Source organism: Podarcis gaigeae, assembly GCF_964106915.1.
Source record: "Podarcis gaigeae genome assembly, chromosome: 3".
NCBI lineage: Eukaryota > Metazoa > Chordata > Lepidosauria > Squamata > Lacertidae > Podarcis > Podarcis gaigeae.
Genome location: NC_139680.1, coordinates 32,426,572 through 32,442,104, shown reverse-complemented (window position 1 = coordinate 32,442,104; position 15,533 = coordinate 32,426,572). Strand labels below are relative to the sequence as shown.

At 43.7% G+C, this 15,533-nt stretch overlaps 1 protein-coding gene across 11 annotated transcripts in view; it reads right to left on the bottom strand.

Moving 5' to 3' along the window:
- Nucleotides 1-15,533, bottom strand: part of MLIP (muscular LMNA interacting protein) — a 53,402-nt gene that overhangs the window by 24,416 nt on the left and 13,453 nt on the right. For 10 of the 11 annotated variants that reach the window (XM_083730108.1, XM_083730100.1, XM_083730109.1 and 7 more), the window contains exons 2-4: nucleotides 10,124-10,267; nucleotides 7,882-8,232; nucleotides 3,655-5,241 (exon numbers count right to left, since the gene is read on the bottom strand). In XM_083730108.1, coding sequence (XP_083586234.1) covers nucleotides 3,655-5,241; nucleotides 7,882-8,106 — 1,812 coding nt within the window. In that variant the 5' untranslated portion in view covers nucleotides 8,107-8,232; nucleotides 10,124-10,267. The remainder of the gene's footprint in view (nucleotides 1-3,654; nucleotides 5,242-7,881; nucleotides 8,233-10,123; nucleotides 10,268-15,533) is intronic. The other variant, XM_083730102.1, reaches the window with a different exon arrangement.

The following is a 15,533-nucleotide window of genomic DNA, read 5'->3' as shown; positions in this document are numbered from 1 at the left end:
AGAGTTGTCTTCCACTTTCCAGTGCATCTCCCCATCATTTTCCTTAGGGCAAAAACTCTGATCTCTTAGGGAAGCAGGTTTGCTGTGTAAGGGGTCCAAATGAACATTATTTGATCAACCCGAATTTGCCAGTATGTGACTGAATCCCATACAAAAATAGTGACAGCAGGGCTTGCCAATCAGAAGATTGGTGGTTCAAATCCCCACAATGGGGTGAGCTCCCGTTGCTCTGTCCCAGCTCCTGTCCACCTAGCAGTTCGAAAGCATGTCAAAGTGCAACTGGATAAATAGGTACCACTCCAGCAGGAAGGTAAATGGCGTTTCCATGCACTGCTCTGGTTCACCAGAAGCAGCTTAGTCAAGCTGGCCACATGACCTGGAAGCTGTACGCCAGCTCCCTCGGCCAGTAAAGCGAGATGAGCACCGCAACCCCAGAGTCGTCTGCAACTGGACCTAATGGTCAGGGGTCCCTTTATCTTTACCTTTACCTTTACCTGTAAGTTCCTGTGCTTTTCTTGGTATGTGACACACATGGTCCAAACAGTCAGTGTTACAATGCACAAGAAAGCACTTTTCCTTCCAAATCACTGCTTTGGAAGTTCTTTCTTACACACCAGGAAGGATTAAAATACAAAGTTTCATTTTCTTAATCCCTCGTAGTCCATTCCTTCCCCCGGATTCTCCTTCCCCAGTGTCTTTACCCTAGCATCATGGGATGCATAGTTATCAGAGTCAGATTAGAGAAACTCTTAAGGGACAAACTGGATTTGACAGCTCATGAATTTGTACTGTGTAGAGTTGTCAGTGACTCATAACAATAAAGCTGGCATCAAATTATTATTTTTCTTTCTTTCTATGAATAAATGTGTTATTTGATGAGGATTTCCCCCGTGTTCCTCCCAATAAGCTGGTCCCCTGAAACCGTGACTCTCATTAGAAGTTCTGAAGGCACAATGTTCTAGAGAGCAGTTCCATGTAGTCAAAATACCAATCCTATGAGAGATGCTGTTTATTCATGAAACCTAAGTCCATGTGTTAAAGGTAAAGGTACCCCTGACAGTTAAGTCCAGTCACGAACGACTCTGCGGTTGCGACACTCATCTCGCTTTGCTGGCCGAGGTAGCCGACATTTGTCTGCAGACAGTTTTTCCTGGTCATGTGGCCAGCATGATGAAGCCGCTTCTGGCAAAACCAGAGCAGTGCACGGAAACGTCATTTACCTTCCCACCGGAACAATACCTATTTATCTACTTGCACTTTGATGTGTTTTTGAACTGCTTAGGTGGGCAGGAGCAGGGACCGAGCAACGGGAGCTCACCCCATCACGGGGATTCGAACCGCCAACCTTCTGATCGGCAAGTCCTAGGCTCTGTGGTTTAGACCACAGCACCACTGCATCCCCTACGTCCATGTGTTAAGACATGCTAATTTATCACAAAAAAAATATGAATGATACCTGTCTGTTATGCCTCATATATCAGGTTCTACAAATGCAGAAATTTACTCCCTCTCTTTAAAAAAAGAAAATCTGGGAATCTGGGAATTATGGTTAAACCAGCTGCCCTCACCTGCCCACTACCCCACTGTGGATGTTCATGTACTAAAGTGATTTCTGGGATGCACATAAGATGTGTGAGAGAACTGTGGGCTGCACATACAGTATATTTATTTTGCAGGTAGCCACAGGTGTGTGTTTGTGTTGCACGCACATGAATGTGGCAGAAAGACTTCTGTCCTGTAATGTCTTCAAAATCTATTCAAGCATTTTGTGCAAACTGCATACAATCACATGCTTTTCATTCCCTTGCACAGTGAGATGACTGCAGTAATAGCAGGCCATGAATTATTAGCAGCCTTTAAGAAGGCATTCTCTGCTTTTGTGTGGGGAAACACTTCCTCACAAAATGAACCATGCTTAAGATTTATATGGACAATGGTTTATAAATATTTGTATCCAGTAACACAACTGCTGCATTTTTAATTGAATTTAATTAAAGCTATTTCTATGGAACCAGCCTCAAAGTTAGTTCCCGCCAACAATAATTATAATATCCATCAGCAGCATGTGCAAATCAGCCTATTGTTGATGCAAGTTTGAATCGTGCTGCAATTGATTGGACTGAAAAGTGGAATTGAAGACAATGCCCTACTTACTTCAGAAAACAGGGTGCATCACACCAAAAAAATTCAATTTCAAAATTAATTAATCCAGAGCAGCTCATGCTTATTTCCACTTACTGATGAACACAGATTAGAACTGTCATTATATCGTGAACAAAACAGAAAGGGGGGAAAGTTCTCTTTTTAACAAGCTGGAATGTGTGCCAATAGTGCCAAAAGATTTTGTGTGTGTCAAATGGTCACTGGTTGAACTGAAGGGATTTTGAAACAAAGCCTTCAAAGTAGTTGCTGAGCAATCTGGTGCACACTGTTAATGACATGTGGTGTCAAAACCACAAATACAGTTATCTTATGATGAAGAAATTCATGGGTACTTGGATGCATATACCGTTCCTTCATCAGTGGTGCAAGCCATGTATGCAAAATAATGAGGGCCTGCATTATTTCCATTTAGTCAAAGATATTGAGAAGAACCTAAGAAGACCCCTGTTGGATCAGGCCAGCAGCTTATCTGGTCTGCAACTGGTATTCAGAGGCATACAGTGGAGGGAGAAAGTCTCTATAAAGGTTTACTCTAGGGTGATAGATCATGGTGAAGGAAGAGAGACCTTAACCACAATCTGAGCTGAGCTAAACCTTGGCTTAGTTGCCACCCCACACCCAGGGAGGAACAAACAAGCTTCCACCCTGCATCTCTGGGAGGTGGCATATTCACACAGTCATGGGAAGCCATACTGTGATGAGCAAACCAGGCCACTGAATTGCATTTGCCAGTTTCCTGCCCAACCGCTCAGTTTCGAGAGAACCTTTAGGAGCTCCTCACAATATCTTTTTGTTTTAACCACCTTGAGCAATTTGACACCAGCAGTTAGCTTGGCTCCCTCACTGCTCCTATGCAAAGTTTTTCTATACTTGGCTCAAGGTGCTTGGAAAACATTGGTGGATGAGGATTATCTCAATGATCAAAGATATAATTCATATTGCTCAGAATTTTGATTCTCTCTCTTTTCCATTCTTTGGGCACCATTTTCCTGCAGTGGGGAAGAAAGGGAAGACCAGCAGGGAAGCTAGCAGGGATGGAGGAGAAATTCGATTCAGTGCACATTTAAAGCCAAATCTATCACATTTCCATTTCTTCCAAGCCACATACAAACCAAAACACAGTTATGTCACACTTCTCCAATTTCTGCAGTGCTGTTCTCCAACCAGTGTTTACAAAAATACATCTATTAGTTGAAAGTAGGCATAAAACTGGACGTATTAGTAAAATAACATGCAAAGAAGCATTAGGATAAATTGCTTGCAAAAATGTGTCAAACCGCATGTGATTATTAGAAGAAATTAGCACTAAAACGCTGGAGATTTCCATGAGGATTTTTAAAATATATAAAAAAATTGCTAATTGCTGCATAATGTAGCTAGCTTAATTTAAGTCCAGGAAAATGAGACACCAAAACAACCAAACTGGATGGACTCTCCCATCTCTGAAAGCAAGCAAGCAGGCAGGCAGGCAGGCAAGCAAATATTGAATACCTGGGGCTTCTTATTCTCAGAGGCAGAAGGCAGAGAGAAAGACAGTGGTGAAGTCACCTCCCTGGAGCCTGACAACAATGAACAAGGTGAATGCACTGTGGCAGGAGATCTGTGCTGTGGTACTGTTGGGGTCCTGGGTCTTGAAGATGGAGGGCAAGCTCGGAAGTTTGAATGAACAGAGGAGGACTCTCTGTGTGGAGAAGGGGCTTTAATATGATAGCCTGGAGGAGTGGGTGAAGTCGAATCTGTACGAGAAGCTTGCCAATGAGGTGAAAGAGCTGGCGAATAGGTAGCTGGGTCCTTAACAATGGCTTGTGGTAAACATCCGTTTGACCGGCAGCTAGAATGCATTAAGGCTGGAGAGAGAGAGCCCTTGTCTGCAGTGGAGGAAACGGCGTCCCTTTGGCTAACACCAGGAGGAGACAGTGGATAGGACTTAGCGGTAAAAGTGGGGGAATAGGTATGCACCTTCTTAGACTTTTCAGGCCCTCGGGCTTTGTGGGCAGGAGAGTGGGCCCCTTTCCTAGGGGCGTGGGGAGGCAAGGAGAAAGTGGGAGATTTCGACTGTAACAGAGGAGACACAACTGTTTTTCTATAGGAAGAAATGGTGGGTGACAAAGGGCGCAATTTGTCAGGGGAAAGCGCCCTGGTATCAAGGTGCTTTTTAGGAGACAGGGACCTAGTTCTAAGAGTAGGGCTGGACTTTGAAAACAAGGCCATGCGATTGGGCATGGTAGAAAACACCGAAAGACGAAATTCCTCTTGACTGGGAGAGGCGGACCTAATTGAATACTCTGAGGCAGCTTTCTTAGGGGTCGGAGGGGTCATTTTAAACTTTTGGTCTATTGCCAGCATTGAAGAGCCCAAGGAATTGGGAGAAAACGTAGCAGGGCAAGATGCAGGAGAAAATGGTCTTTTCGGAGCAGATCCTGACTTCAAAATAGCAGTCAGAAGAGAGAGCCTGGTTGGTAGTGGCGACTTAGTTCCGGATTTCAGAAGGTTCCCACTGGAAGACATTTGGCTGCCGGGGTTGTTGACACTATAGATGGTGGAGGAGGAACCATGAAGAGGAGAAGACAGAGGCTTTGGGCTAGGGGATAATAAGCGTGTCGTGATATAGATGGGAACCACAGACAAGGGGGCAAACCTCTTGGGCGGGAGAGGAGAAGCGGCCTGAGGGGATGAGCTCTGAAGTGTGTCTGCTGAACTGTGAGTCTGTGGGGAAGAAGGGCACGAGTCTTTGCTTGATAAAGGGGATGAGGTGAGCTCATATTTCTGGGGAAGATTCCTAGCCTGGAGACCACTGGGCAACTGAGCCCCATCTGAAAGGCTGTGACTTGGGAAAGAAGGTCTTTGCAATATGGGAGAAGGGAGGCTGTAAGAAGCAGTAGACTGTAAATAGGTAGATGTCTGGCGTACAGTGGACCCATTTGCAGACTGCCATTGGCTGTGGGATTCTTGAAGAGAAGAGGCTTGATGGACAGCGGGAGACAGGTCCTGTTCTACCGTCAGGTTAGTTGGAGAAAGCAAATGAGCAACAAGTGGCTTATAAGAAGGATGATCAGAGGTAGACAGAGGAGAAGTTAACTGGAGAGTGGAAAAGAAAAAGAAATGTTAATACAGAGCAGCAACCATGATGTTCTTCAAATTATGCATCCTATTTCCATTCACTACATCTGCCATGTGCTTTAACAGCATAACACCTCCTTTAATTATCAGTGATTATATTGTGTGCTGCATTGCCAAGTGATTGCTATTTAATATTAAATAATGCATGCACATAGTTTGTTGGCACTTTGCTTTATTTACATAAAAGAAAGATATCAGTGTTCTAGATTCAATACTAATTTGTTTCCCACTTTTCCACATATAATAATAATAATAATAATAAAATAATAATAATAATAATAAATGCCATTTGCAACTGTGGGTTGTAAACAAAAGATGTAAAAAGCTTCAGGTTTTTAAAATGCAAACCCAGGAAGGGTTACATTAGCAAACACTTTGGTGTTATGTGGAATTGCAAAGCAACCCAATGGCTGCAAATGGGCTCACAGTTATACATGCACATCTCCCCAAGAAGCTGATGTGAAGACATAAGCATTGCTGTGTCCTGACTTGAGAACACCAAGCATATTCCTTAGCACCATCTGGCTAAACACTTTACCCATGAAAACAAGTGCTGCTTGAGGGATTCTCTAACAGCTTACAAATCTCATACACACACACACACACACACACACACACACACCATGCATATACAGTATAACATGTTTTACTATGTTTTATATATGCTGTAAGCCTCCTCCACAAGAGGCCTGTGGTGGTCCCCACTTGCAGAATGCTCTTCCCAGGGAGTCTCACCTGGTGCCTTCATTGCATATCTTTAGGCACCAGGCAAAAACATTTATCTTCTCCCAGGCCTTTAATTATTTAAACAACCTATGGCCTTTAACTGGGGTGGTGAGGGGTATTGATTTCCAGTAAATCAGCAAGAGTTTTTGACATTAGGAACAACCACAAAGCTGTTCTGCTCCTAAATTATGTTGTTGAAAAATGAATTTTAAAGGGGCAACTAGGAATGGTGTGTGTGTGTGTGTGTGTGTGTGTGTGAGAGAGAGAGAGAGAGAGAGAGAGAGAGAGAGAGAGAGAGAGAGAGAGAGAGATTGTACACTTGGTTCTGGTGGGTGCTGATCACAAATCTTGGCTTGGACATGTGTTCAGAAGCACCCTGTCCTTTAATTCTTACTGTATGTTTGCTCAGCTGAGCCCCAATTTTGCACCCAGCTCTCAATGATGAACCTCAGGTTTCCAAAAAACGAAAACAAAAAACAAAGTAGACACAAGATGCAAGAGTCCTGGTCTATAGGAAGCAATCCTTACACATATATCTCAAAGCAGATAAAGTACGAGTCTACTAACTACATTTGAAACATTCCCCACCCCCTCAAAATCTTTATTTTACAAGTTACAGTGCCACAAGTTAGGCAGCCCCCCCCAAATGGATTTGAGACAGATCTGCAGCCAATCTCAGCTCTGAAACAAGTGTGTATGGTTAATACAGTCCCCGTGTTTACCAACACATGCTTGCCACATTCATCGTTTAGCATTTCATGTCTGCAGTTAAAAATAAACGTAGGTGTACAGCAATCTAAAAAACATAACGTATGAAGAAGCCTGGAGATTTGGTACTGGACCCAGCTTCTTCCACTAGAGGAAGGGAACCACTGCATCCAGCCCATGATTATCAGCAAAGTTAGTTTTGTTGATGACATTCCCAGACTGCTTGGTCCAGTGAATAGTTCTGGCTGCTTCAGAGTAATACTGTGAGACTAAAAGCAGTCATTGGTCTGTAGGATGCTTCACACTTCACTCAATGCCTACACAGAATGCCAGCAAATCTCATATTCAAATAAGTCATGTGAATTTTTTGTTTGCACACATTAGGAAGCAATTTACACATGATGATCCACATGCAAGAGAGTTACAATTTCCTATGTCAAAATGAATTACGAAGCTGCCTTATATTGGTCCATCATGCACAGTCTACACTGAGTGGTAGTGGCTCTGGAGTGTTTCAGATAGGAATCTTAACAGAGTTTCCTAGAAATGGCAGAGATTGAGCCTGGGATCTGTGGGATAGAAAACCTGTGCTGTGCTACTGAGCAACAGCCCTTCCCTTCCTTTGTTTCCTTAATGGCCCCTACCCAAATATATATATAGAGAGAGAAAGGATTTTTGTCCTGTGTAAAGTAGTCCTAAGTAGAATGTGTGCTCAGGTTAAGTGTTGTTTCAGCCATCATTAGGTGAAGTAGTATAGCAACAGTCTACACCAACCTTCTCCAAAGTGGTGATTTCCAGATATTATGGACTATAAATGCTACCATCTCTGGCCATGCTGTCAGGGGCTGATGGGTGCCCAAAACACCTGAAGGATACCAGCTTGGGGAAGGCTGGACTACTCCCATTTGCCATAACTGCCACGTGTCATTGAAAGTACAAAAAATGTTGCAGTGCCATGTGCTTTTTCCACCACCACATCAATCTCCGCCACTAGACAAGCAACTTCTCTCAGCCATGGAAGGCAATATGAGGGACTAATTCGTAACTGAGCAGGTTAACGAATAAACAGCAAGTCTAACCAAGTATAGTACAAAGAGAGAGGTTTTCATAGAGATGGCAATATTTCCTTTCCCATGCACGCTCACAATTAGGAAAACAAGATACCTGAGACTGTTTCTGTTGGCTGACAGAACTGTAAGAGATCTCAGTGTGCAGTGGTAACTGTGGGGCTGTCGGATGTCCTCTGGATTCGCCACTCGGAGACAAACAGGATGCATCCAGACCCTCAGATCTTCCATGTCCATATCCGTTGCCTAGTGGAGTGTTTTTGTCCTCATCTGAGTCCATAATGAAGACAAATTCAGCTTTGAAGAGGTCATCCCCTTCCATTTCCCTTCTGCTTGCCTTGTGATCTTTGGCTTGGAAAAGTTTGTGGCGACTGTTTGTGCAACTGGCAGAGCCGCCGTTTCCCTCGTTTCCACTTCCTACGGCCTGACCTCCAGGAACTGCTTCAGCCTATTGTGAAATAACAAAAACAAACCAGACTTGGGTCAATTGTTTTACTTTCATAAGCTCGTTTTCCTTACCAGCCAAAGAATTAAGAATTTGTACTACAATACAAGCTAATGCATCTGCATTGGAAAACATGTCCAACGTCTCAGGCACCAGAAAAGACGGGGAGGGTCACAGACAAAGAAAGTGGGGCTTGTATTGTTGACATAATGAGCTTTCCACTGTTGGCGACTTCCCTCTTCCCTCAACACACTTTCCCATAAATATGGCCTGATACAAGGGAAGAACTTGTTGCTTTCAAGCAGCACCAAAACAGTGAGGGGGGTAGACTCCTGAAGAAATCATTCACATTTTATTAGGAGCAATAAAGGAACTGGGGTGGAGACAGGTGCAGTCAAGCAGAATGGACTACAAGACCCCTTTAAAGCAGGCACGGTGGAGACTGGGTTCTGGCTGTGGGCTGCATGAAACCAAAAGACTGGCTCCCACGCTCCTCAGAGGGGAAAATCTGGGGCAAAGCCCCATATAGACATTGAAACCACAAAAGGACTTCAAAACCAGGACATTCTCTGAGCAGACAAAACAAAAGAATTTGCAGTCATGGAGCTTGACTGTACTTGTTAAGGGTGGGCATTTTAGTACAAAGCATCATTGTTTTGTTACAGGGACCCATTCAGTGGTCCTGCAGATTTTGGCCATTAACCCCTCAAATGCCAGAAACAGCTTTGCTGTGGCTCCTGAATTAGAGACTGGAGGCTGTCCCCAACAAGGCACCATGTATTTTAAACAACAAATACAATGTCTTAGCTTGTTTCACAAGGTAGGACTCCACAAGGGAATAGCTCTTAAGGACTGTACACTTAACCCTAGTACACATTGTGCTCATTCAGGAATACCTCCTAGGAACTTCTTGTGTAAACACATTGGCTTGGGGAAACAGAGTTGGCACTCCTTAAGGTCACCTCCATTGGGGATTTAAAGAGCACAACTGGAGGCATGATTGGAAAGACTTTCTGCTTAATCCAGCAGAGCATACTTACAGAACATTGCTATAGGATTGGGATTAGTATGGATGTCATTTTAGGGGTCACCCTCCAAGCCTGTGGTTTTAGATCTGTAAAACAGGGTTCTGTAGAAAATGAGGATGCCCAAATGGTCAAACCTGTCTCTGTTAAGTTAGTGGCTCTAGCCAAGTCTGTTAAGCGACTCTTTGCAAGACTAAAGAGAGTACAGGTGACTGGTTGCCAAAGAATTTACGAGCTGTATATGCTTCCCAAAGGTGAGCTGAAATGGGCAGGCCTTCCCTATCCCTCCTGGCTGGTTGTGATGTCATCAAGGTGTGATGAAGAACAAAGGACAGCTATAATGCAGCCAAAGCTAAAAACATTTTTCAAGAAGGTTCAAACATTAATGCAGTGCTGACATAAAGATCACTTCCAGGAAACCCACAAGTTGAGCATTTTGTCATAATTTGTTTGCGCAAAGTTTGTGGGGAGGGTTAGATGACTTCCATGATTTATTGAGCATTCATCTGATTTGATTATGGACATGTTTTTTGACATTAAATCAATCATAGTTATCCTACACTTTCCAGTACATTTCCCCACCTGTTTGCTTTTCACAAAATGTCCAGTTTTTTTGGGGGGGCGGACTCAGAAAGTGGGTCTGTTGCACTACAGCACCAAATAAACTTTAATTACAAAACTAGGTTTGTTGCCATGTGAGTGAATCCAATCTGAAAATAACAACAGTTGATATTGCTTGTAAACAGTAAATATTACAAGCAAAGAGGACCTATGCAGATGGCAGCCAACCTATTTCAAGACAGTTTGAAAGACTGTCTCCGCACAAACATAAATCAGTATGAAAATATAAAAAAGGAAAAAAAACCTACCTTGTGCCCAGTAATTTCTTGAGAGTTTCTATCTACAGGTCCCTCTGCAAGAAATGTTGTGGCATCAGCGATGTAGAACTGAGTTGGAAGGCTTCCAAACGAAGGAACAAAACTGAACCTCAGAAATTCAGATTCAGAAGGAACCTACAAAATATATATATTTGCGTGTGAAGAGGATATTTAACAAAGAACATATAGTAATGCTGCATTACCAAGTCTGAACCACCTTGCAGTCATTTCACTGGACCTAACTTCAGGTAAATATTTTCTCTGACGAACTGGAGCAAGGATCATCTCTTCTGACTATTTTACTGTTCATGTTTTCTCATCTATATCAGCTTTTTCTAGTCAACCCAGGCTGAATTTGCCCTTGCTGACTCAGGCCTTATCCACACTTTTCCTCTGCTCTTTACAGGCATGGTCCACAATTTAGAAGTTCATGTTCAAGCCCTCACCTTTTGAAAACCTGCTCTTTAAAGCTCAGTTGGAACAAACGGCAACTCTTGGAAAACCTGATTTGATGTTTGCTCCAATTCAGTTTAAAAGAGTGGGGGTTTTTTTAGGGAAAGCTCATGGCAAAAGCAAAATATACAGAACAAATGCTTGGGCATGGAGCATTAGTGCAGACCTCTGCCTGAAAAGAGTGGGGGAAAGGTAACTGTGGATAAGCCCTCAGTGTTTTAAAAAGTTAGATTCAGGGTTTCAAAAAATCAGCCTTGAAAACAAGCCCACAAAAATTATGAGGGAGTCCATTCCACTGTCAAACAGCTCTTCCCGTCAGAATGTTTTTCCTGATGTTTAGTTGGAATCTCCTTTCTTGTAACTTGAATCCATAGATTCAAGTCCTACTCTCTGGAGCAGGAGAAAATAAGTTTGTTCCATCTTCCATGTGACAGCCCTTGAGATATTTGAAGAGGAACGGGAGTGCTGAGGGAGCGGACCACCCCCGGCACCACTATTCCAGTGGGGTGCCATTGCGGTGCCCCCCGACATGCACCATGCACCCCCCTGCACACTGGGACCACACCCCCGCAGGTGGTGCGTCATGCCCCCAGAATGTGCACCACAATCTCGCAGGTGGCATACCACGCCCCTGGGATGTGCACCATGCACTTGTGGGCGGCGTGTCACCCCCCCGGGGCGCACGTCATGGCCCCCCAGGGTGCACCAGCCACACCCCCACCTGCTCTTTGCCCCCAGTAGCAGAGCATGCAGCTTCGCCACTGGGAGTCATATCTCCTCTCAGCCTCCTCTTTTCCAAGTTAAACATACCCAGCTCCCTCAACCATTCCTCATCAGGCTTGGCTTCCATGCCCTTGATCATCTTGGTTGCCCTCCTTTGCGCATGTTCTAGCTTGTCAATCTCCTTCTTATACTCTTGTAATAGGAACACCTTGCCTGGGAAACTAACCAAGCTCCTGCCATGTTACTGTGAACTGGAAAAGTAATGGTTTGTTTTTGTTGCTGTTTGTCTGTCTTTTAGAAGCATAGGTAGAAAAGCAAGTAAATGGAGATGGAACAGTTCAAGCAGGCCACAATACTCTCTCTCACTCTCACTCTCTCTCTCTCTCTCTCTCTCCCCACTCCCTTTTCCTGCGGCACACACCACAGGATTTTACTAGTCAATCTAAAGTTTCAATTGTGGGGGTGGTGCCATAATCAGATCAGCATTTATGCTTCCAGTGGGAATACTCCGTTTTATAAGCACACTAAACAGATAGAAAGGATTCACTCCATGCTTTTGCAATTAGCAGCACCATTTTACAAGAGAGACATATGACTCATTTTAAAGTATCTCATCAGTTTAACCACTGGCATATTGGAAAATGTTAAGCCAGGCTCTCCCCCAGCAAATAAAGCCTTCAGTTAGATGCTTTCATTACCTTGTAAGAAGAATGCAGTTTTACAGTTGAGGCTACATAGCCAGAGCCAACTCAACATTCCTATGCAGTTTAGCAGAAGAATACTCTATGGCCCAAAACTGATTTTTTTATTTTTTTAAATACTCAGCATGGTCAAGAAACTTTTCATGAAGAGAACTGCTGATTATAGAACACCCACAGACTTTCAAGATGTGTTATACTGAAACTGAGTCCTTCTAACCACTAATTATGTGGAGAGAGTTGTCCCACAGATATTATATAATTCTTGTGTTTGCTTGTCTGTGTACAGAAAGCAATAAAAATGCTTGGCCTCCATAGCAGCTGGTTAAAAAAAATATGGGGCATGACATGTGTGGCAACAGTCTATCACAAATTTGTAAACACAGGGGAACTCAATAGCAGTCCTGTGGTAAATTAGAGAACACCACATTTCTTGAAATATAGGCCGTGCACATATTGCCACCCAGAGTGGTTGGGGCAACTCAGTCAGATGGGCAGCATATAAATAAAAAATTATTATTACTGATCTGAATTGAGAAAAAGAACCACCTAGCTGTGTTTTAAGCTGGTAGTGTGTACATAGACATAAACCCACGTCACCCATCAGCGTAAGATGTTAATCTCAAAACGTCAGGGATATAGGCAGAAAAGGCAGGAGAGTGAGTTCAGTACTGCTTAGTACTGCAATACATTGATTTGGCAAACTCCTCTGTGAAAGTACCAATGGCTGACATAGCTATCAGTCACTTGGAGGGCACCAAGCTAAGGATTTCACAAATCTATCAGGCCCACATGCTACAATTTTACATTTTTGCGGGTTCATTCAGATCACTCTCATTTGGGGTTATCTGGAGCATGAAGAAATTTTCCCAAAGCCTCACCACCCGGAACTGCGGGGTGTTCTAGCCAGCAACACGTGGCGCAGACATAGGGAATCAGTTTAAGCTTTGCGGTCCACATATTTGGCCCCGCATAGTCACCACAGAGGCTTCCCTCCCTCTTTCAGATGCTCACTGGTGTGTACTTCCATGCTAGATGAGGAGCAAAAGGAGTCGCTTTGCAGGACCAGGCATCAGGTTCCCCTACCCCAACCCATGCAAATAAGAGACCAATGAGGCTGGGTTTGGGGTCAAAACAGGCCACAACTTTATTGAATACAGATGAAAGAGGCTTGGCTTGCACATGGGGCAATCAAAATACTTCTGGCCCGCCGGCCGGAAGTGAGGCGTGGTCAATCCAGATGGGGGTTCCTAAGACTTACATCAAATAAGGTGAGCCCCCTCAGGGAGCGCCATCGGAGGGAGTGCCTTCGGCCCTGCCCCATCCCCAGGCACACAAACATGGCCTCTCCCCCCGGATCCCTTTAACGGGATACCCCAACAAAGGATTGCCCCAATGCTCAACCAGTTGTGAGGATTGCTATGAGGTAGGCAAAACCACCAGGTCAGTGGCAATTAGCCCAGTGGGGAAATTCCTACCTGGCCCCCTTAAAGAACGGCGACCACCGTAGCCACAACAAAGTCATTGACTATAAGCTTAAACTGAGGGTGGGTGGGCAGGGGAAAAATCCGGCGAAGGAACAAACAGGTAGTGCCTCAGGGGTGGGCTGCTTAAATGGGCAAGGGGCAGATCTGAAGGAAGCCTACCTGCTCCGTCAGCTCTGCCCCCTGGCACAGCCCAAGTCCCCAGCCTGCATCCCCATTAGCCAAAGCAGGGTGCAGGCCAGGATCCAGTTCCTGATAAGCCCCCACCGCTTATCAGGAAGGGCACCACTGTTCCAGTTCCCCCCTCAGGGCTCTAGTAAAGCCTTTGCCATCCTGCAATGCTGCTGCACCAAAAGGGGTGAACGGACTTATCTGCATCTGCAAATGGGTAGCATGTGAACAGGCATCCAAAATAACAATCTGTCTTCAGAACCCACTGCATAAAACCAGCACAACATTTAAAGCCTCGTCTTGAGCCTATCTACCTGGAAGCAAGCCACTGTGAGTTCAAAAGGGGCTTGCTTCCTCTAGCTATGCTATGGGGATTTCCATCTTAAACATGAAACATTTATACCAGGAGTACCAATACAATGATTTAAAAATTTAATATCCTAGCAGAACAGCATTATACCTACAGCAGTGTTCAAGTCCTAGAATGTTTTTTAAAATATACAATAGGCCATTACATCCAAAAAGACTTCATACCTGTTCTCTGTAAAGGAAATTAAAGGAGGAACTGTCTCTCACATTTCTTGCCTCAGTCTGTTCTCCAAGTTGTATGGGTTGCTATTTACAAGAGGGAGGGGGGGAAACCAAATAAAATAATGCTGTAGATTTATGCCTGTGTCTTAGGGAATTAATATATTTCTAGCTAGAGATTCCATTAATGGGATATTCTAGGAGTAGGCAGTTTGTGTGGGCATAGGAAGAATTTGGGACACAAAGGCTCAGCTTGTTCAGCTGCATCCAGTTGCTAAAATGTGACATTGTTAAAGGCAAAATGGCTGCTTCCTAATGTCATGGGCCAGAGGTGTCAGCAAAAGATTTTCACTAGGCAAGATATTTATATGAAACTGTTAAGGTAATTAAAACCTTTATTTTCCCAATATTAAATATGCTGGATCCATTATATAGAATACAATGAATTCACTTATTCCTTGAGGTTTGATGTGTCTTTGGTTATAGTATCCCTCCTGATATTATTGAACTCCCAGTGTGGTGTAGTGGTTAAGAGTAGTAGACTCGTGATCTAGTGAACCGGGTTCGCGTCTCCGCTCCTCCACATGCAGCTGCTGGGTGACCTTGGGCCAATCACACTTCTCTGAAGTCTCTCAGCCCCACTCACCTCACAGAGTGTTTGTTGTGGGGGAGGAAGGGAAAGGAGATTGTTAGTCGCTTTGAGACTCCTTAGGGTAGTGATAAAAAGGGATATCACATCCAAACTCTTCTTCTTCTTCCCATCATCCCAGACCACAGGCCATGATAGCAGGGAGTGATTGGAATTGGAGACAACAATATCTAAAGAGCCACAGTAATAAGTTTTGGAGTCAAATGAAAGTTGTGTCCTGTTTTAATCCCAGTATTTTGTAGTCCTCTCTTTTAACATTTGCAATAAGGCGCTTATGATTATCTTTGCAAGATAGTGCAAAAATTGTTTTCTTTTTAAGTATTGCTTCTTAAATTGTATCCCATTGAATGATGCTAACCTATCTTTCTTGGTTTAAATATTCAGCAATTGACATATTTCAGTCCATAGAAGGCTTAAGGGCTTTCACAGAGTTATCCATAAAAAACTTCTGGTGAACAAATAAATTGAATGAAACATACTTAGACAGCACTTGAATGTTCTGTATTGTGAAAGTTTTAAAACCTATCCTTTTATTTCCTGTCATTTTTTTGAAATATTAAAGTTCTACCTGCTCACTGCTTGCACGTAGCATCTCTGCAATGAGACAGAATATTGTGTTACCTAAAAAAGCTAGGCACTTTGCCTAAGTGACTATTTGAAACATCAAAAAGTCATTTATCAATGCATCAAGAATG